The sequence below is a fragment of the Malaclemys terrapin genome, chromosome 21 (genome assembly GCF_027887155.1).
Source record: "Malaclemys terrapin pileata isolate rMalTer1 chromosome 21, rMalTer1.hap1, whole genome shotgun sequence".
In the NCBI taxonomy this organism is placed as follows: Eukaryota; Metazoa; Chordata; order Testudines; family Emydidae; genus Malaclemys; species Malaclemys terrapin.
Genome location: NC_071525.1, coordinates 1,119,102 through 1,145,119, shown reverse-complemented (window position 1 = coordinate 1,145,119; position 26,018 = coordinate 1,119,102). Strand labels below are relative to the sequence as shown.

Here is a 26,018-nt window from a genome sequence, read left to right as displayed (position 1 = left end):
GACAGCACCAGCCAACGTGGGGGGGTGTGGGGCTGGCGGAGGCGACCGGCCCAGCATGGCGTGCAAAGCGGCCGTGTCTGTGTCATGCCCCAGAGCTGCTGCCATCTCCGTGGGTGGGTGGCACTGTGCCCCGGGTGGGCAGCGGGAGGGCGTCCCCTGCTGGCCGTACCAGCACTGTACAGGGTGTAAAACCCAAAGCTGGCTCTCCGGGTGGGACTGCGGCTCCAGGCTGGGATCAGGGGTGGGCGCGTGGCCCCGGGTGGGACCATTGACGTTAACCACGCGTAGGAGCCAGGCGATGCGGCGTTACGGGAGGGGCTGCATTGCCGGTTGGCTTGGCACGGACTGAGCATGTGCCGCCCGGAGCAGCCTGGTGATGGGTTCGGTTCGGAGACGGATGAATGTGACGAGGTGGGGGCGGCGATAGCCCAGCTCTGCCGGGGCAGGGACAGGCTCTCCAGCTCTCACCCAGCATTGCCGGGCCGGGGGAAGAGCTGTGCCTGGCTCCAAAGCTTCTCCCCACATGGAGGCTGGTTCCATAAAAGATCCTCCCTCACCCACCTTGTCTCTCGGCGACGCTGGGACCACAGGGCACAACAGCACGGCAGGCAGAGAAGGAGCCGGGCAGGCCAGGTAGCACAGGGGGCTGAGGGGGGCCGGGTACCAGCTCCCTGAGGTAGCGGAGAAGGGGCCGGGTACCAGGTCAGGGTTAGCGGAGGGCTGGGAGAAGGGGCTGGGGGGGCCGGGTACCCGGTCAGGACTAGCCGGAGAAGGGGCTGGGGGAGCCGGGTACCCAGTCAGGGCTAGTGGGAGAAGGGGCCGGGTACCAGGTCAGCTAGCCGGAGAAGGGGCTAGCGGAGGGCTGGGAGAAGGGGTTGGGGGGGCCGGGTACCCAGTCAGGGCTAGCCGGAGAAGGGGCCGGGGTACCAGGTCAGGGTTAGCGGAGGGCTGGGAGAAGGGGCCGGGTACCAGGTCAGGGCTAGCCGGAGAAGGGGCCGGGTACCAGGTCAGGGTTAGCGGACGGCTGGGAGAAGGGGCTGGGGGGGCTGGGTACCCGGTCAGGACTAGCCGGAGAAGGGGCTGGGGGGGGCCGGGTACCCGGTCAGGGCTAGCGGAGGGCTGGGAGAAGGGGCTGGGGGGGCCGGGTACTGGGTCAGGGCTAGCCGGAGAAGGGGCCGGGGGGGGGGCCGGGTACCCGGTCAGGGCTAGCCGGAGAAGGGGCCGGGGGGCCGGGTACCCGGTCAGGGCTAGCGGAGGGCTGGGAGAAGGGGCCGGGGGGCCGGGTACCCGGTCAGGGCTAGCGGAGGGCTGGGAGAAGGGGCCGGGGGGCCGGGTACCCGGTCAGGGCTAGCGGAGGGCTGGGAGAAGGGGCCGGGGGGCCGGGTACCCGGTCAGGGCTAGCCGGAGAAGGGGCCGGGGGGCCGGGCGGGGGTCCCAGGGGCCCGGGCTGCAGCAGGGCTCTGCGCAGACCCCGGTCGGGTCACAGGCCGGAGCCGAGGAGGGTCCCGGCGGATCCCGCCTCTCCCCGGCGCGCCAGGGGTTAACCCGCCCCCCAACCTGCCCCCCCCCCCCCCCATGGCAGCTCCGCAGCCGGCCGGGCTCTGCCTCTTTCATCACTTCCGCCCCGGCCCCCGGAGCTGGCACCGAGGCGCTGGGGCTGCGGCGGGGGCCGCCATGGGGCTGTGAGCGCGGCGGGGCCGGCCGAGGGGGGCAGCGCTCAGCACCGGGGCCGCCTCCCCCCACGCCCCGGCGGACCCCGCAGCTGCAAGGACGGAGCGCGGGGGGGCTGCTCGCAGAGGTGAGGGGGGGCTGGGACAGAGGCAGGCGCTGCCCCCCCGGGGGGGTCTCTGCCGCTGGGGGGGGGGCAGGCAGCGGCTCCTCGGAGGTGATGCGGGAAGGGGGGGCTCCTGCAGGGAGGGGGCATTGGGGGATGCTGCGGGGGGGAGGGGGCATTGGGGGAAGGGAGGGGATGCTGCGGGGCGGGGAGAGGGCGTTGGGGGATGCCGCGGGGCGGAGAGGGGGTATTGGGGGAGGGGAGGGGATGCCGCGGGGCGGGGAGGGGGTATTGGGGGAGGGGAGGGGATGCTGCGGGGCGGGGAGGGGGTATTGGGGGAGGGGAGGGGATGCCGCGGAGCGGGGAGGGGGTATTGGGGGAGGGGAGGGGATGCTGCGGGGCGGGGAGGGGGTATTGGGGGAGGGGATGCTGCGGGGCGGGGGGGTGCCGCGGGGGAGGCAGGGGGAGGAGGATGCGGGATCCCGGCTCCCGGTCTCTCCGCCGGGCAGTGCGGGACGCGGCGGCGAAGGGTTTTCCCAGCCCCGCTCCGGTTTTTGGCGCGGGGGGGCCTGTGCGGCCCGGCTCTGGTTCTCGCTGCGGCTGGAGCAGAATCTGCTTTCGTGTCCCCCGGGCTGGGAGAGCCCCCCCGGGCCGCGCCGCATCCCCGCCTGGGCCGCTCCCCGGGGCCGGGCCGGGGCCGGGGTAGGGGGGACCCAGATCCCCCGAGCTCTAAGCCCCAGCTGGAGTGCAGCGCCCCCCCCCCCGCAGCCCCCACGTGGGGCCCGCGCCCCCCGCATCTGTCCGCCTGTTGGAGGAGCTCGGGGGAGTCGCACCGCGTTTGGCTCCAAATGCGCTGGGGACATATTTAAACCTGGGAGGAGGGTTTTTTGGGGGGAGGCCTTCACCTGCCCCCACGAAAGGGGCTGGGGGAGCCCAACTGGCCCCTGGGTGTAGAAATCAGCCAGGTCCCCTGAGGCTGTTTCTTTTAGTTTTATTCTGCGTGTCAGAGTAGCACCTGGGGGGCCCCGACCGAGAGCCCGGGTCCGCCCTGTTGTGCCAGGTGCTGCCTGGTCCCCGATCGAGAACCCAAGTCCGCCCTGTTCTGCCAGGTGCTGCCCGGGCCCCAACTGAGAACCTGGGGCCACCCTGTTGTGCCAGGTGCTGGCTGGGTCCCGATCGAGAACCCGGGGATGCCCTGTTGTGCCAGGTGCGCTCGGGCCCCGATCGAGGATCGGGGCCACCCCGTTGTGCCAGCACTGTGCAGACCCAGGGAAACGCAGTCCCTGCCATCACCATCTGAATGGGCCTAGGCAGGATTATTCTCCCCTTTTACGGTTGGCACCAGAGGGCATCAGTGACGGGGCCAAGGGCCCTCGGGGAGCCGGTGGCAAAGCCAGGAATGGAAGCGAGCTGGGGGCCCTGTCCCAGCTCAGTCTCCTCTGAGCAGCTGCAGCCAGGCAGGCGAGGTCTGGTGCCGCGGCCCTGTGGTGCTGGGCGCTGTGCAGGCAGAGGGAGACGGAGGCCCTGTGTGCCGTCCGGGCTGTCTGGTCCTAACACTCTAGGGGTCAGGGCCGCCCAGAGGATTCAGGGGGCCTGGGGCAAAGCAATTTCGGGGGCCCCTTCCATAAAATAAGTTGCAATACTATAGCATACTATAGTCTCGTGGGGGCCCCTGTGGGGCCCGGGGCAAATTGCCCCACTTGCCACCCCCTCTGGGCGGCCCTGCTAGGGGTTACAGGCCTCTAGCAGGGGGTAAGGGGCTTGGAGAGGAGACCTGTTCACCCCCCACTAGACCGCGCTCCCCTCCCAGAGCTGGGAATAGAACCCAGGAGTCCTGGCTCCTGTCCAGGCCTGGCTACTAGATTGTGGTGCCCCTGCACCCTTGGCTTGGGCTCTCTGCTCTGGGTAGCCCCTCCTGGGGCGGTCTCTGCCCCCAAGGCCCAGCTGCTGCCACCTGTGGAGTCCCCAGGGGTGTGGGTATGGGGCAGGGAGGGGGGTGAAGCGGGGGCCCTCCGCTCACCCCCCATCGCAGGGCTCCATGTGCTTCAGGCTCCCTCCTCCTCCCATTCATTGTGGTCTCTGCACCTACCGCCTCCGACCCATCCCCCCTCCACTTCCTGTCGCTGCTGCTCGATTCTCAGGTCGTGGCTGGGCCTGGCTCGCTGGCCTGCACCTCGTGACCACACGCAGGGGTGTGATGAGCAGCCAGGATGCCTGGGTTCTCTGCCCGGCCGTGCCACTGCCTGTGCGGCCTTTCCCCACCATTCAGGCTCTTGCCTCGGTGACATCTCCGTGGCTCCATCCTGCGCTGGGTGTGTCCCTGATGGAGGCCCGTGGCAGTGTTATCCGGGGAGGGGGAGCCCCGGGGGCCTGGAGGGGAGTCAGAGCCGAGCTGGGGATGCGCTGGCAGCAGCAGCATATTGGGACCCCCTTGTGCCAGGGGCTGCAGACACCCAGGGAGAGAGAGACCCTCCCCACTTCACAGGGAGACTGTCTCAGAGCTGGGAACTGAACCTAGGTCCTCCAAGTCACAGACCAGCACCCAAACCACTGGGCCAGCCAGCCTCCATGCCTCAGTTTCCCCTCTGGAAGTTGGGGCGATGCTAGAGCAGGGGAGTGGGGTGCATGGGGCTGTGCTTTCTGTGCTGTCAGTGGCTCTGACATAGCCATGTGGGGCTCTGGTCTAACTGCCTGCAGCCTCTCCAGGGCTCCTAGGACACAGTGCAAGAGATCTAGGACAGGGCCTTGCGCCAGGTTCCCTGGGCTGAGTCCAGGGTCTCTGGGAGCAGCCTCCAGCAACCTCCCTTCCCTGGGCAGCATGAGAGCTGAATGCCTGGAGGTCCGGCTCTCTGGGCGGCTTGGAGACATCTCCCTGCGGGGTGGGCCAGGCCCGTCCCCGGGCAGGAGCTCCAGACGCCGCTGTCCCTGCTGCCCACAGACACTGGACAGGAAACAGCCAAGCCCCTGGGTGCTACCATGCGTGGGGCTGCGTGGTTCCCTATCACCCCCTGGTCTGATCGTTCTGTCTCAGACCCTTGGGGCCGGCCCTGAGCTCCGTGTCTCCACTGGGGCCATGTGCAGAGCTGTGCGGCTAGTAACCTGGCTCACAGGGTGTGTCTGGGGCAGGTTGGGAGGGCCAGGCCTGGGCACAAGGGGTGGTGGTTCTAAGCGCCTCTGTCGACAGCGTGTGAACGGGGCCTGTGCTGTGCGCCCCCCGCACTCCCAGCCTGGAGCAGGCCGGCTACAAGCAAGCGGCTGCCATCTGAGCTCCCGGCTGCACGTCCCGGCGGTGTCCTGGGGCTGCGTAGCTGAGCTGTGTCCGCTCACCCTGCTGGGTGGGGAGGCTCCCCCAGCCGGGGCTGCCTCCACTCCCCACGGGCCCCATCGGGCATGGGATCCCCGGCACTATCTGCTGGTGTGTGGGAAGGGGGCGTCTACAGCCCAGTCCCGGGGGAGGCACAGAGACTGGGGTGCATCTAGGGACTTTCTAGAGCAGGGGTAGGCAACCTGTGGCATGTGTGCCCAAGGTAGCACGCGAGCTGATTTTCAGTGACACTCACACTGCCCAGGTCCTGGCCACCAGTCCGGGGGGGCTCTGCATTTTAATTGAATTTTAAATGAAGCTTCTTAAACATTTTAAAAACCTTATTTACTTTACATACAACACTAGTTTAGTTCTATATTATAGAGTTGTAGAAAGAGACCCTCTAAAAACGTTAACATGTATGACTGGCACGCGAAACCTTCAATGAGAGTGAATGAATGAAGACTCGGCACCCCACTTCTGAAAGGTGGCTGACCCCGTTCTAGAGCAACTGCTGAGCGACGGGGCCAGGGCTGGGGTAGCAGGGGGCTGCAGGTCGGGACCGAGGAGCGTGGACAGAGGTCTGTGTGCAGAGGGGAGGCAGAGCAGGGCCGCCCAGAGGATTCAGGGGGCCCGGGGCAAAGCAATTTCGGGGGCCCCTTCCATAAAAAAAGTTGCAATACTATAGCATACTATAGTCTCGTGGGGGCCCCTGCGGGGCCTGGGGCAAATTGCCCCACTTGCCCCCCTCTGGGTGGCCTTGGGGCAGAGGGGGCATCGCGGGTTGGCACTGAGGGGTTCGGGTTGTGCTGGCTCTGGTCAGTTTGACTTGATCACAATCACCCCCAATTCCCTCCCCTCCCTCAGCCCCCCGGGCGGGGGGGGGAGCCACAGAAGCTGCCGGCACTTTCTGGGCGGTGGGTCCTGGAGCCGCAGGGTGGGAAGGGGGGTCTCTGGCTCTCCTGACGTGTTTCTCTCCCCCTTCCCCTCGGTGCAGGGTCTCCCATGGGCCTGACTAGCCGGACGTGGATGCCATGGAGCTGTGTGCAAAAAAACACCCCCCAGGTAAGGGGTCCTCTGGCCCCGGGGGGCGGGTCCGTGTAATGGGGAGCGTCACATTTTCCTTCTGCGAGTCCCACCCACTGCTGGAGCAGAGTTCCTTTAAATATTTAAATGAGGCTAAAGTCGTTGGGGCGGAGGGCTATCGTCTGGGGGCACTGAAGGGTTTCGGTGCCAAGGGGGTTCCATGGGGTCGGACGTACACTACAGACATTGCTTCTCTTCTCCCCCCTTGCCCTGGGCCTGCAGCTCGGGTTCGGGTTCGGGTTCCTGTGTGCCCGGGGGTGGGGGTTGGAGAGCAGGGAGTGCTTATACATCCCTTGGGGCACAGAGTTCTCACTCCCTTAATCTCCGGGGTGAGAGCTGTGGGGCTGCGGGTCAGGACTGGGGGGCCTGGCAGAGCTGGGGGGCTGCGGGTCAGGATTGGGGAGCCTGGCAGAGCTGGGGGGCTATGGGTTGGGATTGGGGGGCCCGGCGGAGCTGGGGGGTTGTGGGTCAGGATTGGAGGGCCCGGCAGAGCTTGGGGGCTGCAGGTTGGGAGTGAGGGGCACCGGCAGAGCTGGGGCGGAGAGTGGGCCCATGTCCCATCAAGGTTATTCTGTACCCAGAGCGTTGGCCATGGGCTGGTGTAGTGGTCCTGGCGGGGGCAGGGACAGCTCCCGTATTTCTGCCGCCCCAACTAAAAAAAAAAAAAATAAAAGCCGCGATCGGCGGGCAGTTCAGCGTCAGGTCCTTCGCTTCTAGAGGGAGTGAGGGACCTGCCGCCCCCGAATTGCCGCTGGTGCCGTCCCTCTCCCTTGGCTGCCCCAAGCACCTGCTTGTTAAGCTGGTGCGTGGAGCTGGCCCTGGGCGGGGGGCATGTGCCAGGGCTCCGGCTGACCCGGGTTCTGTTGCAGAGGAAGAAAGGCGGGTGAAGGCCAACGCCCGAGAGTACAACGAAAAGTTCCAGTATGCGGTGAGTGCCACGGAGCCCACAGGGGGGTGCGGCGGCTGCCCCCCGCCTTGCAGGGCCCGGCTAGTATGGGCAGGGGGCTGCGGGGCGGGGCTGCAGGGCATGGCTGATGGGGTGGGGGTTAGTGACCCACAGACTCTCTGTCTCCAGTGCCAGGCGGAGGGGCCCACCCCAAAGGTTTCTCCCCATCTGTCCCCGAACCCTAATTCTGTTCTCCTCCTGCGCAGGGTCACTGCAGAGGCGGGCTCTGGCTTGGGTTCCTCGCGTGGGGCTGGGGGCGTGGGGCCCAGCCGGGGAAATGCGGGGCTGGGGGTGGTGGCCCTGTTGGCAGAGGGGCCTGGGGGATGTGGGGCGTGCAGTGCTGGTGGGGGATCGTGGTTCTGGATTGTGGGTCACTGTCCTCGCCCGACTCCTCCAGGGGTCGGGGGGGTAGGAGCTAAAAATGGGCTTTTGTCCATGAGAAAATTCTGCTGCTGCTATCTATTAATAACGCGGCGCTGAAGGCACTTGGACGTCCCAGCTGGGTGGGGCTGCCACCACAGCCGGGCAGAGGATGGTGCCCGGGTCCTGCTCTGCAAACCCTCCCCCCCGCCCCCGGCTTCTGGAGGTCCCACAGGAGTCCCCGATGCATTTACATGTCTGGCTAATTAACCAGCTTCTTCCGCCAGCGCTGCGGTGGGGGGATGGGAGCAGCTCACCTTGGCCTCCCCCCCTTTTTTGCTGTGGGAGGGGGCAGGGAAAGGTTATTTTTAGCTGCTCCCTGGGCCCAACCTCTTGCTCTTCCTGGTGCTATTTTAGGACAGCTGGACCCGGGAGCCGGGCTGCTGCTCGGGGGCCTGGTCTGGGGGGTGTCTGGCATTGGGAGGTGGTGGTGCCCAAGTGACGCTGGTTCTGCTTGTTCGCCCCGTCCTCCCTCCTGGGGCTCTCGATACCCTCCCCCATGTACAGGGGGGTAAACAGAGGCCGAGAGAGGGCCAGAACATGCCTGTGAGTCAGAGCTGGGACCAGAACCCAGGAGTCCGAGCTGCCAGCTCAGACAGTGGTTTTCCTCCTCTCTGAATCTTGGAACGAGCGGAATCTAGGAGAGCTGGGGGGGGTTCGTGGGGGGTCCCCATGGGTGGGGTTGGGCCCTTCAGGGTGGGGCCTGTGGTCCGTGTCTCTCCTAATCCTGCCCATCTCACCCCCATCTCTCTGCAGAGTAACTGTATCCAGACCTCCAAGTACAATATCATCACTTTCCTGCCCGTCAACCTCTTCGAGCAGTTCCAGGAAGTGGCCAACACCTATTTCCTCTTTCTCCTCATCCTGCAGGTGGGGGGGAGGGGGGCTGTGGTGTGGGGACACGGTCCCTCCCTCCCTGGGGTACCATACAGTGGCTGGCGTGGGGGGTCCCATCGGGATCAGAGGGGATGGGCCCCCGGGTGGAACCCTGCTGGGGATCCCTGCCTAGGTTAGGGGGGTCCAGTGCCTTCTGCATGCAGCATCCCTCCCTGCACGGGTCCCCGGGGCGGTGATGGTGGGGTGCCCTTTGTGTTTAACCCCACCCCCCTCTCTCTAGCTGATCCCCCAGATCTCCTCGCTCTCCTGGTTCACCACCATCGTGCCTTTGGTTCTTGTCTTAACTATCACAGCTGTCAAAGATGCCACTGACGACTACGTGAGTGCCCCCGCCGTGCCCGGGGTGGGGGGCGGGGCGCTGGGGGGGAGCAGCATTCCCTCCAGCTGCCCCTGGGCATGGGGGTGGAGCTGGGTCCGCGGTCCAGTGTGTGGTCAGGATGGAGTGGGACGCTACTCGGGGGCAGGGGGGCGGGTACTGCCAGGCCAAGCCGCTGTCCCCCCCCACTCCTGGCCAGGCCCAGGCTCGGCAGCCCGTGTTGGGGGCAGGTGGGGGGAATGGGGCCCCTCCCAGGATCCCCTGACCGAGGTCTCTGCCCTCCCCCTCCAGTTCCGCCACAAGAGCGACAACCAGGTGAACAATCGCCAATCTCAGGTGCTGATCAACGGAACGTGAGTGTCCCGGGGCCCCGGCCTGGGGGAGCCCCTGGGGGGCCACAGGGAGGCAGGTTCCCCAGCTGAAGATGGGCTGTCTGCCCCCCAGCATCCGGCACAGAGGGAGAGGGGCTGGGAGGGAGCAGGCCTCCTCTGAAGAAGGGTGGCGGGGGGAAAGGCCTTGGGGCACAGCTGAGATAACGGGGGGGCCTCCTGCTCCCTGGCCCCCCTGACTCTGCTCCTCACGCCCCCACAGCCTCCAGCAGGAGCAGTGGATGAACGTGCGTGTCGGAGACATCATCAAGCTGGAGAACAACCACTTTGTGGCGGTGAGTCCGGCCCCGCGGCCTGTGTGGGGAGCCCCCAACCCAGAGCTGCCTTCCAGGTGGGGGGCAGGAGTCTCTCCCCTCGTCCTCCCCCGGGAATGCGCTAGCGCCTGCCGCCTTGGCAAGGGGCGCTCTGGGCAGCCGGCGCGGGCTGGCCTGTCTGGGTCTCGGACGGGCGAGGGGCCTGCGTCTCCCCCAGTGGCAGGGACCCCGATGGCAGCTCAGCGCTGGCCGTTCCTCTCCCCCGACAGGCTGACCTCCTGCTCCTCTCCAGCAGCGAACCCCATGGGCTGTGCTACATCGAGACGGCCGAGCTCGACGGGTGAGTGACCTCGCCTCTCCTCCGCCCGGCCAGCCACGGGGCGAAGGGGGCAGGACCCCAGCCTCGAGGGGCGTGGGGGGCACCCTCAGCATGGATGCTGCATCCGTCGGCGAGGCCGTTCAGAGCCAGCAGGATCTGCAAGCCAGGGGCAGTTTGGGGCCTCAGCGCCTCCCAGACGGAGCCTCTGGGCTGCAGCCCTCCTGCTTCGCCCCGTCAGCTCTGCCCAGCGAGTCCGACTGGGCCAGACGCCTGCGGCCCTGCTGGGTCCAGGCATCCCCCGGTGCTGGCAGGGCTCCCGGCATGGGTTTCAGAGCAGTTGGGTTTCTTGGGCCCGGAGCCCAGTGTGGGGAGTCTGAGACTCGCCCACCGAATAAAGGTTAAATTCTCGGCTGGCCTGGCCCCCGTCCCACGCAGCCGGGCGCTGTGGGCTCCACCCCTGGGGTGAGCGCTGTGTGTCTCTCCCCAAAGTCAGCTCCCGCAGGCCCGGTTGAATTCAGGAGAGTCCCGGGGGTGAGCGTCACTTGCTCGGTCTTTATGGCCCCTCCATCCCCGCAGGGGGTTGAGTGAGGACCCAGCCAGGCTGCCCTGGCCAGTTCTGTGACACAGCTCTGCCCCGGAGCAGTTCGTCCCCCCATTGGCACGCTTGGGCTGGCAGCGCCAAGTCCAGTGAGTTGCTGCCCGGCGCGATCGCAGGCCGTTCCTGCGCTGGCACGGCCGCTGGCCAGGACAGGGGCGTCGCAGCAGGAGACAGCCTGTCCCCAGCCCTCGCACTACATGCATGAGACAGACCCAGGCTGGGCAGGGAACGGGCCAGGTGTCCGGGCCCCAGCCCACGCTGCCTCTCTTCCTTCCAGAGAGACCAACATGAAAGTGCGCCAGGCCATTCCTGTCACCTCGGCGCTGGGGGACATCAGCAAGCTGGCCCAGTTTGATGGTGAGTGCGGGGGCCGGGGAGCCCTGCACGCTCAGCCTCTCTCTCTGCATTCTCCTGACGTGCTTTGGGGGGGTTCCCTGAGGCGTTGGGGTGAATTCCTACTCCCTGCTCACAGCGGGAGGGAGCCCAGTCTGTGCCCACCAGGGGAAACTCTCCCTAGCCACACAGGCGCTGCGCTCCGGGAGCCCTCCCCTTTCCCAGTGCAGCCCAGCGGTTTACACAGCCACTTTGGTACTCGAGTGCCCCGTCCCCAGCTTCCAGCACCCCCCAGTGGCACCCAGGTCCCTGGTTCCCCCCCCCAAGTTCGACACTCTCCTTAGCACGAGGCACGTTGGCAGCTTTGGAGTAAAGCCAGCCTGACGCTGGTTTAACAGCTCGAGGGAGAGAGACCAACCCAAGCCAGCCTAAGGATCTGGGACTGTAAGGCCACAGGTAAAAGAAACACGTCAGACGCCGTTTATAGCCTGGCCGTAGTAACCAGTGACTTTCCTGTCTCCCCCGGCATTTCTCCCCCCCTGCCTGGTCCCTGCAGCGCTTGTCCCGGCCAGAGAGTTGGGACCCACTTGTCATGAGCCAGCCCCTGCTGGCGGAGTCCCCTTGGGCCGGTTCTGCTCCCACAGTCTCTGAGCCCAGCGGCCCCTCTGCCAGGAACTCTCGGGGTTGGCTGGTCCCTGGAGGTCTCCGGCCAGGAAACACAGGCTGGCTGGCGGGTGTCCGTGTTCTCAGCCTGGCTGGGGCAGCTCCCTGCTCCCTTCCCACGGCACCTCGCTCTGAAATTGTTTCCCCCACACACACCTCGCAGGAGCCAGGCCAGTGCCAACCCCCTGGGGCCGAGTACCGAGGAGATGGTCAGACAGGGGGTGATAGACCTGCCGTCTCCTGCCAGCTGTATCTGTCCCCAGGGCGTGGGGGGGAGAATCTCCTTCAGTGTAGGTGCAGGTGGCTCATCCGCGGAGCCAGCACTGCTCCTGCCCCGCTCCCTGCTGGGAGGGGCCGGGAATGTCTGAATGAAGCTCCCAGCCCCCGCGCCCGGGTTGCCCGAAGTCTGTGGGGCTCGGGGCGGTGCCAGGAGCTGAGCTGAGGGGTACCAGGCTGCTGGCTCTCTCCCCAGGTGAGGTGATCTGCGAGCCCCCCAACAACAAACTGGACAAGTTCAGCGGGACCCTGTACTGGAAGGAGAACAAATACCAGCTCAGCAACCAGAACATGTTGCTGCGGGGCTGCATGCTTCGCAACACCGAGTGGTGCTTCGGCCTCGTCGTCTTCGCAGGTGGGGGCGCGGGGGGGGGGGGGTGTTAACGCCGGGGCCTGTCCCCTCGTCCCACGGCCGGCTCGGCCGTCTAATCAGTCCTCCCCATGCAGGGGGCTGTTCCCGGCCCTACGGGCGGCCCGGTGTCAGGCAGAACTTCAGCGGGGTCCCTCCGCATGGGCCAGGAGGGGAGGGTCCCGGGGGGCTCTGGGGTGGGGGCGAGGCCCTGGGCCCCCACGGGGCTCCCGGTGACGTGTTTCCCGCCCCCCAGGTCCCGACACCAAGCTGATGCAGAACAGCGGGCGGACCAAGTTCAAGAGGACAAGCATCGACCGGCTGATGAACACGCTGGTGCTCTGGGTGCGTGGGTGGGACAGGGGCTGTGGGTCGGGGAGACGCCCGGGGCGTGCCCGGCAGGTAGGAGACGTCCTGGGCGGGTGGAAGATCTGCCGTGTGCTGGCTCCATTACCCCGTGGAGCAGCAGCGCCCGTCTCGGCTACAGCGTGTGGCGCCCGGAGCGCCCCCCCCCCCCATCGCTCCCCCCTGGGGCTGCCCTCTAGTGGTGCCGAGGTGCCAGGACATGACGTTCCTGGAAGCTTTTAAACCTGGGATGGCTCAAAGAACCGCAGAAGCCCCAGCCCCCGGGGGTGCAGCCAGCCCCGATCCCGGGCTGGGGGACGCGGCCCCGATCAGGCTGGGGGAGCAGTGCCCGTCTCTCTCTGAGCTCTGACCCCTGCCCTCCCTCTGGCAGATCTTCGGGTTCCTGGTCTGCATGGGGGTAATCTTGGCCATCGGCAATGCCATCTGGGAGCACGAGGTGGGAGCCTGCTTCCAGATCTACCTGCCCTGGGACGTGGCGGTGAACAGTGCCTTCTTCTCCGGCTTCCTCTCCTTCTGGTCCTACATCATCATCCTCAACACCGTGGTGCCCATCTCGCTCTACGTCAGGTAGGCAGCACGTGGGGCTGGGGGCTGCTGCCGGGCTCCTGCGTGGCGCTTCCCTGGGGCAGGGGACACCGTCACTTGGGGGGCAGAAGCCTAGGCCCGGTGGGGCAGCCTGGGAAGGCCAGGGAGGTGGGCACATGGGAGATACGGATAGAAGCCCAAAGAAAGGGGCCTGTGATTGGGGGGCTCAGGGAAAGAGGGTGCATGGAGGGGAATCCAGGGAGTGTGGGGTGGTGGAGATGGGGGGAGGGACAAGAGTCCAGTGGAGAAGGGGTACCTGAGTGTGTAGGGGGGTGCTGGGGAGGGGGTACCGGGCTGTGTTTGAGGGGGGTGCCTGAGGACGGGGTACCTGGCTATGTGTGTGGTGGTGTTGGGGAGGGGGTACCGGGCTCTGTGTGTGTGAGCACCCGGGGAGGGGGTACCTGTCTGTGTTTCGGGGGGGGGGGTTCTGGGCTGTGTGGGGGCTGGTGTTGGGGAGGGGGTATCTGGCTGTGTGTGTGTGTATGTGTAGGTATTGGGGGGGGGGTGCCAGGGAGGGGGTACCAGGCTGTATGTGGAGGTGCCGCAGAAGGTGGCGCTGGGCTGTGTATGTGCGGGGGAGGTGCCAGGAAGGGTGGTGCCGGGCTGTGTCGGGGGGGGGGGTGCCGGGGACAGGGTGTCCGGCTGTGTGGGGGTGCTGGGGAAGGATGGTGCTGGGCTGTGTGTGATGGGGTAGCATGCTCTGTGTGTGGATGCTGGGGAGGGGGTACCGGGCTGTGGGGGGGTGCTGGGGAGGGGAGGGGGTACCGGGCTGTGTGTGGGGGTGCTGGGGAGGGGAGGGGGTACCGGGCTGTGTGTGGGGTGCTGGGGAAGGACAGTGCTGGGCTGTGCGTGAGGGGGTACCGGGCTGTGGGGGGGTGCTGGGGAGGGAGTACCGGGCTGTGTTTGGGGGTGCCTGGGAGCGGGTACCGGGCTGGGGGGAGCCGGGGAGGAGGTACCGGGTGGTGGGGGGTGCTGGGGAAGGACAGTGCTGGGGCTGTTTGTGAGGGGGTAACGGGCTGTGTGTGGGGGTGCTGTCGGGGGGGGTGCTAGGGAGAGGGTACCGGGCTGTGGGGGGTGCTGGGGAAGGACAGTGCTGGGCTGTGGGGAGGGGGTACCGGGCTGGGGGTGCCGGGGAGGGGGTACTGGGCTGTGTGGTGGTGCTGGGGAGGGACAGTGCTGAGCTGTGTGTGAGGGGGTACCGGGCTGTGGGGGGTGGTGCTGGGGAGGGGGTACCGGGCTGTGTTTGGGGGTGCCTGGGAGGGGGTACCGGGCTGTGGGGAGGGGGTAGAACAGTGCTGGGCTGTGTGTGAGGGGGTATCGGGCTGTGGGGAGGGGGTAGAACAGTGCTGGGCTGTGTGTGAGGGGGTATCGGGCTGTGGGGAGGGGGTACTGGGCTGGGGGTGCTGGGGAGGGGGTACTGGGCTGTGTGGGGGTGCTGGGGAAGGACAGTGCTGGGCTGTGTGTGAGGGGGTATCGGGCTGTGGGGAGGGGGTACTGGGCTGGGGGTGCTGGGGAGGGGGTACCGGGCTGTGTGGGGGTGCTGGGGAAGGACAGTGCTGGGCTGTGTGTGAGGGGGTACTGGGCTGTGGGGGGGGTGCCAGGGAGAGGATACCAGGCTGTGTGTGGGGGTGCCTGGGAGCGGGTACCGGGCTGTGTGTGGGGGTGCTGTCGGGGGGGGGTGCTAGGGAGAGGATACTGGGCTGTGGGGGGGTGCTGGGGAAGGACAGTGTTGGGCTGTGTGTGAGGGGGTATCTGGCTGTGGGGAGGGGGTACTGGGCTGGGGGTGCTGGGGAGGGGGTACCGGGCTGTGTGGGGGTACTGGGGAAGGACGGTGCTGCTGCTCTCTGGTGGAGGAACAAGTCGGCGTCTCCGGGGCACAGAGCTGCCCGTCCCATCCTGCTGGTCCCTCCGGGCCTGGCTCCGTGCGGCTCTGTCTGACCCAGCTGCCGGTGCCCATCTCGCCCTGCCCCTGCCACCCCTTCTCTCTCTCTTTTAATTTCTCTCTCTTTTCGTTCCCCAGCATGGTTCTGTCCCCTTAGCCCCGAGGTAAGAACCGGTCACGCCCGCCCTGCCCCCGAGCCTAGCCCCTCCATTTCCTGCTGGGGGAGCCAGGGGGACTTGCCGGGGGGATGGGGGCACCCCTAGTCCATGGCTCTAGCACCGGGCCTGGTGCAGGATTCCTGGGGGGTCAACTGCTGCTGCACCTCACTCCCACTCGAACCCCCCCTTCCTCTGAGCCTCTCGGCTTGCGGCGCTTCTCCTGCTGGCCGGCCAGAGACCACGGCCAAGGGGCTGCGCTCGCCTGTGTTGGTCAGTATGAGCGTGGGGGGGCCCGGAAACCAATGTAGGAGGCGGTAGTGTGGTCCAGAAAGTGGGCACTGGGCCGGGGAGCCAGGACTCCTGGAGTCTCTCCCCAGCTCTGGGAGGGGAGTGGGGTCTAGTGATTAGAGTGGGGCCGGGAGCCAGGACTCCTGGGTTCTATCCCTCCAGTGGGGAGTGGGGCCTGGTGGGTTAGAGCAGGGGGGGGCTGGGAGCCAGGACTCCTGGGTTCTCTCCCCGGCTCTGCCCCAGCTCCGGGTGATGTAGGGTAAGTGCCGACCCTGTGAAATGGCTTAGCTGATGGACGCGCCGGGGGTGCTGTGGGGTTCCCGGCTGGTAGCAGCGAGTTGCTCCCCCGGGGGGTGCTGCCCGCCCAGCCGTGCCGAGCCTTGTGTCCCCTCCCTCCCCGTGTGCAGCGTGGAAGTGATCCGCCTCGGCCACAGCTACTTCATCAACTGGGACAAGAAGATGTACTGTGCGCAGCGCCAGACGCCGGCCGAGGCCCGCACCACCACGCTCAACGAGGAGCTGGGCCAGGTGGAGTACATCTTCTCCGACAAGACCGGCACCCTCACCCAGAACATCATGGTCTTCAGCAAGTGCTCCATCAACGGGCGCAGCTACGGTGAGCCGGGCCGGGGGGCTGGGCAGTGGGAGGGGGAGAGGATGTCTTCCCCCGGCCCTGGTGGGGGCGCTCCCCATCGCCAGGTCAGGCCCCTCTGCTCCCTGGGGCACTTACTGTGGGGTGCACCCCAGCTCCCTGCGAGGGCCGTCCTAGCTTCGACGTGCGGATGCCAGGCAGCAGCTCTGGGGGGACCAGCCGCTCTGGCTGCTGCACCCCGGGGGGCTGCTGCCAAAGGAGCTACCTCCCCCCATGTCCATCTGTTCTCGGTCTGTGGGGGGTGGGACGGGGGCAGCTGTTCGTTCCATTGGGCGGCTCTGTCCTGGGGAGAGCGCGGCTCCTGTGGGGTGGGGTTCCCAGCATGCCCCCCCACCCCCCGCTGTGCTGTGCTGGCTGGTGTCTCCATGTTAACCCTTTGCCCTCTGCGTTTGCAGGTGACGTGCTGGACGTGCTCGGGCACAAGGCGGAGCTGGGGGAGGTACGAGCTACCCCATCCCGGGGGGGAGGTGACGGAGATGGAGTGGGGAGTCCCAGGGAGATGGGCTCCGTAGGGGGCTTGGGATGCAGGGGGTGGTCTCTGCATTTCAAGGAGGAGCCCTGCCCTCCAGGCCTCTCCATGTTGGGCAGAGGGCAGGCTCTGGGGTGCCCCTGGCCATGGCAGGGGCCGGACGGGGGGGGTAACTCTCTCCCCCTCCCTAGAGGACGGAGCCGGTCGACTTCTCCTTCAACCCGCTGGCCGACCCACGGTTCCGGTTCTGGGACGCCAGCCTGCTGCAGGCCGTGCAGCTCGGCAACTCCCACGTGCACGAGTTCTTCCGCCTGCTCTCGCTCTGCCACACCGTCATGTCCGAGGAGAGGAAGGAAGGTGGGTGGCCTCCCGGGGGGCTCGGGCTGTCCCCTGGGGGTGCAGGGGAGCTCGGCCCGTCTCCCATGGGGGGCGTTGGTGGTGGAGGCCCAGCACTGACACCCCCCCCGCCGTGCCCCCCAGGGGAGCTGTACTACAAGGCGCAGTCCCCGGACGAGGGGGCGCTGGTCACGGCCGCCAGGAACTTCAGCTTCGTCTTCCGCTCACGCACGCCCAAGACCATCACGGTGCAGGAGCTGGGCCGGGCCGTCACCTACCAGCTACTCGCCATCCTGGACTTCAACAACGTCCGCAAGCGCATGTCCGTCATCGGTGAGCTGGGCCGGGCGACTGGGCACAGAGGGGGTGGGGAATGGGGCAGACTTGGGGGGGATCCTGTGACCAGTGGGGCAGAGGGCGGCGGGGCAGGGTCCTGTGGGGACTGGCAGTGTCTGCCTGGGGGCACAGGGGGCTCGGCTGCAGGGACTGGGAGCCGGGGGTTGTGGAGAGGCTCCTGCTGCCCCGTGGGTTGGGGGTCCAGTCGCCGAGCGTGCCGGGCCCCATGCAGTGAGCAGGGTGGGGCTGGAGAACACGGGGGGCTCTGCCCCCCCGAGAGACGCTCCCCTCTCCCCTCCCTCAGCTCCGAGGGCCTGACCCTGACAGGGAGAGCACATTGACCTGGCTGGGCCCAGGCAGTGCTGGGCTCGGGGGTCTCTGGCTGCTCTGGTCCCTGCATGTCCCAGCAGTTCCTTCCTTCCCCTCCAGTGCGCAGCCCCGAGGGCCGGATCCGCCTGTACTGCAAAGGGGCCGACACCATCCTCCTGGAGCGGCTGCACCCGGCCCACCACGAGCTGCTGAGTGTAACCACCGACCATCTGAATGTGAGTGGGGGTCCCGGGCGCTGGCCGCAGCGGGCCCTCGGGGGGCCGGGGGCCCTGATCCTTTGGGGGCTGGGTGGATCACCGGGCAGCCTCAAATCAACCCGGGGTCCTGGGTGCTGCTGTGGGGCGTCCCTGCCAGACTCTGCCCCCCGCAGGGCTGGCTGGGGGGCCCCCATCCTCACCGCGCTGGGACTGGCCTGGGCCCCCGTCTGGCTGACGCACCCGCTGTCCCGCAGGAGTACGCCGGCGAGGGGCTGCGGACGCTGGTGCTGGCCTACAAGGACCTGGAGGACGGGTACTACGAGGAGTGGGCTGAGCAGCTGCTGCGAGCGAGCACGCCCTCCGAGGGCCGTGAGGACCGGCTGGCCCGGCTCTACGAGGAGGTGGAGCGGGACATGACGGTAGGTGGGCTGGGAGCGCCGCCCGAGGGGCAGGCCGGGCCCATGGCGCGAGGCGGTGCCCCAGAATCACTGTTGTGTCTCCTCTCTCTGCCCAGCTGCTGGGGGCCACCGCCATTGAGGACAAACTGCAGCAGGGCGTCCCCGAAACCATTGCCATCCTAACGCTGGCCAACATCAAGATCTGGGTGCTGACCGGGGACAAGCAAGGTGAGGCTGGCTCTGCGCCGGGGGCTGGGTGGAGGGGAGCCGTTCTGGGCTGGCATTGCCGGTGTCTCTGCTGCCAGAGCACCCAGCCCCTCTGGCCTGGGGGACAGGACCACCCATAGGCATCTGATGGCCAGGGTCACGGGGGGAGGGGTGATCAAGTCTGGGGTGCGGCAGAGGGGGAGTGGGCTGGGGGAGTTGATCCCCTCTGGTTTGTGGGGGGCTCCCCAGGGGGCCTGAGGGGCAGCGCTCGGGCACAAGCTCCCCAGCTCAGCCCGCGTCTCCCCTCCCCAGAGACGGCCGTGAACATCGGCTACTCCTGCAAGATGCTGACGGACGACATGACGGAGGTGTTCATCGTGACGGGCCACACGGTGCTGGAGGTGCGGGAGGAGCTCAGGTGAGGGGTGGGCAGGGGCTCGGGGGGGCCTGGGACAGGGCCTGCTGGGGGGAGCAGGGAAGACGCCCCATCCCGGTCCCTGCGCTGCTGACGAGCCCGGCTGAGCCGTCTCCTCTCCCCCAGGAAAGCCCGGGAGAAGATGACGGACTCGTCGCGTTCCATGGGCAACGGCTTCTCCTGCCAGGAGAAACTCGCCTCTTCCTCGTCGGCGTCCCGGCTCACCTCCGTGCTGGAGGCCATCGCGGGCGAGTACGCCCTGGTCATCAACGGGCACAGCCTGGTAAGGGGCGCGGCAATGCTGGGCAGGGAGGGGAGCAGTGTTACCGAGGGCAAACTCCCCTCTCCCCTTTTGGTGCCCCTCAGTCCTGACCCGCAGCCCCGGCTCCCCCCTACCCTACCCCCAACTCTGCCGGTGCCCCCCTCCCGACCGGTAACCCCCTGCCATTGCTCCCTTGCTGTCCCTGATTGCCCCCAACGCTGGGTGTCCCTGCTGGGCCCAGGTGAGCCCCCTCCCCTGTGAGCGGAGCGGGTCTCTGGGGCACTTCCCTGCCGCTCACCCGTCCGTGCCCCTCCCCACAGGCCCACGCGCTGGAGGCCGACATGGAGCTGGAGTTCCTGGAGACGGCCTGCGCTTGCAAGGCCGTGATCTGCTGCCGCGTCACCCCGCTGCAGAAGGCCCAGGTGGTGGAGCTGGTGAAGAAGTACAAGAAGGCCGTGACGCTGGCCATCGGGGATGGCGCCAACGACGTCAGCATGATCAAGAGTGAGCGCGGGGAGCTCTGCCTGCGGGGCCAGGGCTGGGCTGGGTGGGGAGGGGAGCGGAGGGGCTCTGCCCGTGGGGCCGGGGCTAGGGAGAGGGGAGGGAAGGGGATGGTTGGGGTGGGAAGGGGCTCTGCCTGTGGGGCTGGGCTGGGTGGGGAGGGGATGGGCTCTGCCTGTGGGGCCGGGGCTGGGCTGGGTGGGGAGGGGAGGGGAGGGGCTCTGCCCGTGGGGCCGGGGATAGGGGGAGGGGAGGGAAGGGGATGGTTGGGGTGGGAAGGGGATCTGCCTGTGGGGCTGGGGCTGGGCTGGGTGGGAATGGGTGGGGAGGGGCTCTGCCCATGGGGATGGGGCCAGGGTTAGGGGGTGGGGAGGGGCTCTGCCCATGGGGATGGGGCCAGGGTTAGGGGGAGGGGAGGGGCTCTGCCTGTGGGGCCGGGGCTAGGGAGAGGGGAGGGAAGGGGATGGTTGGGGTGGGGAGGGGCTCTGCCCGTGGGGCCGGGGCTAGGGGGAGGGGAGGGAAGGGGATGGTTGGGGTGGGAAGGGGCTCTGCCTGTGGGGCTGGGGCTGGGCTGGGTGGGAATGGGTGGGGAGGGGCTCTGCCTGTGGGGCCGGGGTCAGGGCCGGGCGGGGAGGGCAGGGCAGGGCAGCAGCATTCTCCCACTGCAGGGCGTTGTGTGGGGCTGCTCTGAGTTCCCTGCTGACCCACACGTCTCTTCCCCCCACAGCTGCCCACATCGGCGTGGGCATCAGCGGGCAGGAGGGCATCCAGGCCGTGCTGGCTTCCGACTATTCCTTCTCCCAGTTCAAGTTCCTGCAGCGCCTCCTGCTGGTGCACGGCCGCTGGTCCTACCTGCGCATGTGCAAATTCCTCTGCTACTTCTTCTACAAGAACTTCGCCTTCACCATGGTCCACTTCTGGTTCGGCTTCTTCTGCGGCTTCTCAGCCCAGGTGCGGTGCCAGGCTGCTGGGCAGGGGTACCTGAGGCCGTGGGGCCGATCAGGGCCCCGCTATGCCGGGTGCTGCGTGGCCACGGGGAGGGACAGGCCCTGCCCTGCAGGGTGATGGGGGAGGGGGCTGTGCTGGGGCCTCGAGTGCCCAGCCTGTCGTGGGTCAGCAGCTGGCACTGAACCCGGGCGAAAGCTCCAGCCGCTGCAACGCGACTGGGGCCCAGAGTGTAGTGCTGGGGTCCCGGGGGCAGCCCAGCGCCAGCCTGCGATGGCTAAATCCTCCCTGCCTTGCTGGAAGAGCTTGGAGGATGCCCAGGCAGGGCAGGCTGGTGCTTTTGGACTGGCAGGCCCCAGGTGAGCTCCCTTCTGGCCACCCTGCCCTGGGCTGGTTCATTGGGGGGGGGCAGAGAGAAACCGGCTGGTCGTTGGGTCTTTCGGCACTTGGGGATGGCCAGGGGTGAGCACAGAGCCGGGGGGTGTCTGACTGGGGGGAGCACAGAGCCGGGGGAAAGCATGTCTGGCTGGGGGGAGCACAGAGCTGGGGGGTGTCTGTGTGGGGGGAGCTCAGAGCCGGGGGGTGTCTGACTGGGGGGAGCGCATGTGTCTCCAAGGCAGGAAAGCGAGTTGCTTGCCCGTTCCCGCGTGCAGTGGGGCAGGGGTGTTTTCCCCGCCCCCCCGGCCTGACCCCCCCTCTCTCTCGGCAGACGGTCTATGACCAGTACTTCATCACCCTGTACAACATCGTCTACACCTCGCTGCCTGTGCTCGCCATGGGGGTGTTCGACCAGGTACGTCTCCCCCGATCAGGGGGGCTGGGGCAGGGTGGAGATCTGCTCCTGCTGGGGTGAGGCGGGGGGTGGCTGGCTGGGGGGGCCCAGCCTGTCTCCTGTTCTCATGGAGCCTCGTGGCCTGCGATGGTAGCAGGGAGCCTCCACCCTGCAGAGGGGCTGCGGGTGGGGACACAGGGAATTCTGGGGGTGCCGCTTGGAAGGGCCGCAGCAGCCCGAGGCGGGCTCTGGGCTCCCCCATCTCTGGGACCCTGGGCACTGTGGGCCCTAACCCAGCTGGGTGGGGTCAGGGCGAGTTTCCCTCCCCCCATGGGACCCGTCTGCCCTGCTGGGACCCCTCCTCAGGGGCAAGAGGTGGGCTCGGTCCAGGGCCTGTCCAGCCCTCAGTCTCCCTGCAGAGGGTTGCTCCTGGGCGGGGGGTCCCCAGGCTCACCCCTGCCATGCCCCCCAGGACGTGACGGAGCAGCGCAGCATGGAGTACCCCAAGCTCTACGAGCCGGGCCAACTCAACCTACTCTTCAACAAGCGGGAGTTCTTCATCTGCATCGCCCAGGGCATCTACACCTCCGTCCTCATGTTCTTCATCCCCTACGGCGTCTTCGCCGACGCCACCCGCGACGACGGTGCCCAGCTGGCCGACTACCAGTCCTTCGCTGTCACCGTGGCAACCTCCCTGGTGATCGTGGTCAGCGTGCAGGTGGGCTGCCCCCGTCTAGCCCCGGCTCGTGCGGTGCCGGCATTCGGCTCGGCCTCCGTGGCCTCTCGGGTCCCTTCCAGCCCGACGTGTCTCTCGTTAGCCCGGGAAGCGGAGGAGCCTGGATCTAAGCTGTTGAACAGCTGCTGTGCCCCACCCCAGAGGTGGCTGCATCTTGGTGCTGGGCGGAGTGCGCGGTGAAGGGCGGTGGGCCTGTGCGACACTGGGGGACCGAGGGCACTGCCCTGGGGCTGCCCATCGGCTCTCCCTGCCTGGCTCGGCAGCCGGTCTGCGCTGCCCCCTGAGCTCTCCCCTCTTTCCCCAGATTGGGCTGGACACGGGGTTCTGGACGGCCATCAACCACTTCTTCATCTGGGGCAGCCTGGCTGTGTACTTCGCCATCCTCTTCGCCATGCACAGCGACGGCCTCTTCCAGATGTTCCCCAACCAGTTCCGCTTCGTGGGTGAGTCCAAGCAGCTGCATTCGCCCGGGGGGCTGGGGGCCGCAGGCAGAGGGCAGGCGGGACCGAGGTGTCCCCGAGGTCCCCACGACGCCAGGGGCCGACTGCATGAGACGTACCCCGGTGACCACGCCCCACGCTGCAGAGGAAGGGGACCCCCCCCAAGGTGCCTGCCAATCTGACCTGGGGGGAAATTCACTTTTGACCCCACTGGGGGGCTCCCCAAGGTAGGCGAGGGCAGTGGTTGCTGGGGTGCCCCTTCTCCCCCGATCAGTGCCCTCTGAGCTCTGCTGCTCCCCCAGCACTGGGGCCGAGGGACACCCCGGTGACGGCCTCATATCTCTGCTGACTCCTGCCGCGGGAGGAGGGGAAATGGGGCAGGCCGCTCCCCCCTGCCTGCCTGGCTCTCAGGTTTCTCCCCCTCCTGATGCCCAGGTAATGCCCAGAACACGCTGGCCCAGCCCACGGTCTGGCTCACCATCACCCTCACCACCGTGGTCTGCATCATGCCAGTCGTGGCCTTCCGTTTCCTCAAGCTAGACCTGAAGCCCGAGCTGTCGGACACGGTGAGCGCGTGCAGCCGAGCCGGGACCCTCGCGCGTCCCCCATTGCGGAGCCGGCCCCTCCCCAGAGATCGGCCATCCCTCGACCCCATTGCGGAGCGGGCCCCCTCCCCAGAGATCGGACGTCCCTCGCCCCCAGCGCCCCATGCTTGGCTGAGGGCAGGTGGGCTGCCCCGCAGTGCTCCCTCTGACCAGCGCAGGGAAAGGCCTCGCCATGGAGCATGGGGGCCGGATCCATCTCCATTCGGCCAGGGTTGGGGGGGAGTTGTCTGCCCCGAGTGATCTCATGGTGGGGCAGGGGCCAGCTCCACCTGCCCCACCCCAGGCTACTGCCCCCTCACTGGAACGTCCCCAACGCTCCTGCCCCCTTCTCCGACCAGCGCCTTGTTCTGGAGCTGCCTGGGGAGGGGAGGACGGGGGGGCATCTCGGGCAGGCTACCAGTCACCCTGGCTGGGCCTTTCCCCTGCAGTCTCACAGGAGGGCGGGTTGTGGGGTCTTTGGCCGGGCTCCTGACTCTGCCCCCCCCCCCCCCCCCAGGTGCGCTACACCCAGCTGGTGCGGAAGAAGCAGCGGGCGCAGCACCGCTGTATGCGGCGGGTGGGGCGTGCCGGCTCGCGGCGCTCCGGCTACGCCTTCTCCCACCAGGAGGGCTTCGGCGAGCTCATCATGTCGGGCAAGAACATGCGGCTCAGCTCCCTGGCGCTCTCCAGCTTCGCCGCCCGCTCCAGCTCCAGCTGGATCGAGACCCTGCGCAAGAAGAAGGGCGGAGACAGCACCGCCAGCAGCCCCAGCGGGGGGGCCGACAAGCCGCTCAAGGGGTGAGGCTGGGGGGCTCCGATTCTCACCCCCGCCAGGGGCTGGACGGCCCGGCAGTGCCCCCGGCTGTTCCCACGCGGACCCCGGCTGGCAAGGGGTAGGGGCGCCCGGGGAGGCGCTCCAGGTGCTGAGGTTTGGAGGCGTCGTCTGGACCACAGCCAACCGTGTAACCAAAAAAACCCCGTCCGGCAGCCCCGGCGCGGCGCCCCCGTCCGGAGCCCGGGCGCAGAGAGCGCCGGCAGCGTCTTGTATCGGGACATCCACCCGCCCGGAGTGTCCAGCTACCCTGAGTCACACGCGAATGTAACATGCTGGAGACACGGGGAGGGCCAGGCCGGGCCGGGCAGCGTGTCCCCTGCCCCCTCCGCCGCCACATGTGTCTTTTTTCTATCTATCAAATGAGAAAAGCAGCAGCAAACGGAGCCCCCACGTTTACAAAGTGACTTCTCTGTCCCCGCCGGCACTGGCTGCTTCTCGGGAGGAGCCGGCTGAGCAGAGAGGGGCACAGATGCTCTCCCCACACAGGCAGCGTGAGTCCCAGGGCTGCGTGGGTGCCCCAGAGGGGGCATGGACTGGGGTGGGGGGACCCTGGGCTGGGAGAGGGATGCCCTGGCACGGAGGCGTTATGGGCCCTGCCCTCTCTGGAGCAGGGCAGGTGCTGTCGCAAGGCTGGGCCCTCCTCTGCCCCGGCTGGTTTCTACACATGGTGAAACCGTACATGGCTGGGCGGAGACCCAACCCCCTGGGTGCTGCGCCCAGTCAGTGCCCGCCCCTGGGCTGGAGGGCTGTGGCCCCTGGAGCTGGGGAGCGAACTGGGCCCTAGGGAGCTGTTACAGACCAGAGCAAAACCGTGGTGGGAAGGCCACGGAAACACCCAATGTCTGACCTAAGTTGGGCTCTGGGGGTTCCTGGTTGCAGGGGCAGCCCTGAGGGTCTCCCAGCTTGGGGGGGGGGGCGCGGCGCAGCCATGGGACCCTTGGCTGGCACTTCTCTCCCCCCCCACCCACCCCCCAGCTGGTGGAGCTTGGCTCTGGCCTCGTGCAACCTCTGCCCAGGTCCTGGGACCAGCCCAGCTGATGGATTCGAAAGGGGAACCACCCCCCCCACCCCAGTTCTTTGCTGCGTGCCAGAGGCTCAGGCGAGGGGCCGGGTCCTGGGGTCAGCGTTGTTGACGGGCTGATTGTGATTCATTCCCCGCACCAGGGAGCCTTTCACAATCGCCTGGTGTTCTGGGCCCTGTTTCCCTTCCCCTCTGTGCTGGGAATAGGCGGGGGTGGGGGGTGTCTCCTGAGCCACCTTCCTTGGGGCTCCCCAGCCATCCACCTCCCACCCATGCTCCCCCAGCCTGCTGGCCGCCCCCTCATGCAGCACTGGCAGGTACACGGCCCTTCTCTCGCACACGTATTCGTAGCTCACCTCCGCACGCTTCTTGTGATGCATTCCTCCTGTCCTTTGCACAGCCCCTCCCCACCGGTACCACCCCCTGGCACGCACACTGCCCATGCCCGGCTCACTGCTGTCAGTGCCCCCAGCTGCTGTGGGTCCCGAGAGCTTGGGGGGCCCCTCGGAAGTAGAGTTGCTTGAGGCTGCAGGATGTCGGAGACCCTGGGCTGTGGCCAGGCTGGGAAAGATCCCGGGGCCCCTAGGATGGGGATCAGCTCAGGGGCCGGCCCCAGTGAGGTGGGATCCAGCTGGAGGCAGAGGGGTGAAAAGGCCCCCTGGGGAGGGGGCCCAATGGGCCCAGGCCAGTCTTGTGCAGGGGATGCCTCCTGATCCACCCGCCTCCCTCCCCTTGATCTGTCTGTGCAGGGTGCCAAATACGATGGGGGGGGGGGAGAAGGACCCAGTGTTCACGCCCCCCATCCCATTCTGCCTTTGAAGGTGAGGGGCCTTGCAAGCCAGGGGCAGGTTCCGGTGGGGGGGAGGTGTCACAGGGCACCCCCAAGGGTTACAGCTCCTGGCTGCTGGGGGTGACTACGGAGCTCTACCCACGTGCTTAGAACGGGGGAGGGGAGGTCTGGGAACCAGGACTTCTGGGTTCTATTCCCGGCTGTGATGGGCTCTGTGCCTCGGTTTCCCTCCTCTCTGTGAAGTGCTAGAGTCCCTCGGGGGGCTGGGTTCTGGAAGGTCGAAGTATCCTCGGGCATTGCTGTCGTTGTGTTAAGCCCTTCTGGGAAGGGGCGAGGGCTGGAGCAGCCCCCGGAGTCTGACTTTTATACCAAAGAGGAACTGTCTGTTTGGGAGCTGGCTGGGCGCTCGTGTGCTAGAGTATCTATTTTTGGTTCTTTCTGTTTGTTCGGGGGGGGAAGGGGGCGTTGGGCCGGGCCCGAGGAGCAGTCCGTATAATTTATTACACATTTCTATACTTGCAGAATTGTATCATTTTATGGGTATAAAGAGAGAAAAAAAATAGCCTTTTATAAAAACGTCTCTTTCTGA

The 26,018-nt window shown here is 67.4% G+C and overlaps 1 protein-coding gene across 3 annotated transcripts; it reads left to right on the top strand.

Annotated features, from left to right (window-relative positions):
- Positions 1–430: 430 nt before the first annotated feature.
- Positions 431–26,018, top strand: ATP8B2 (ATPase phospholipid transporting 8B2). Of its 3 annotated transcripts, none has more exons than XM_054010849.1 (28): positions 431–633; positions 6,076–6,143; positions 7,034–7,092; positions 8,287–8,400; positions 8,648–8,746; positions 9,035–9,096; positions 9,335–9,407; positions 9,656–9,726; positions 10,581–10,660; positions 11,772–11,930; positions 12,181–12,269; positions 12,661–12,857; positions 15,611–15,819; positions 16,251–16,294; positions 16,516–16,681; positions 16,805–16,993; positions 17,426–17,541; positions 17,778–17,942; positions 18,038–18,149; positions 18,441–18,546; positions 18,670–18,826; positions 19,126–19,309; positions 20,034–20,257; positions 20,961–21,044; positions 21,496–21,741; positions 22,064–22,202; positions 22,635–22,765; positions 23,301–26,018. In XM_054010849.1, exons 2-28 carry the CDS (start codon positions 6,113–6,115, stop codon positions 23,583–23,585), a joined length of 3,591 nt encoding a protein of 1,196 aa, XP_053866824.1. In that variant the 5' UTR covers positions 431–633; positions 6,076–6,112; the 3' UTR covers positions 23,586–26,018. The 3 variants fall into 3 exon arrangements, 2 of the variants coding, with proteins under 2 accessions (XP_053866824.1, XP_053866823.1); XM_054010848.1 differs by lacking the exon at positions 431–633 and adding an exon at positions 1,657–1,798; XR_008442936.1 differs by lacking the exons at positions 431–633; positions 22,064–22,202; positions 22,635–22,765; positions 23,301–26,018 and adding an exon at positions 1,657–1,798 and having other exon boundaries at positions 18,441–18,529; positions 21,496–21,512.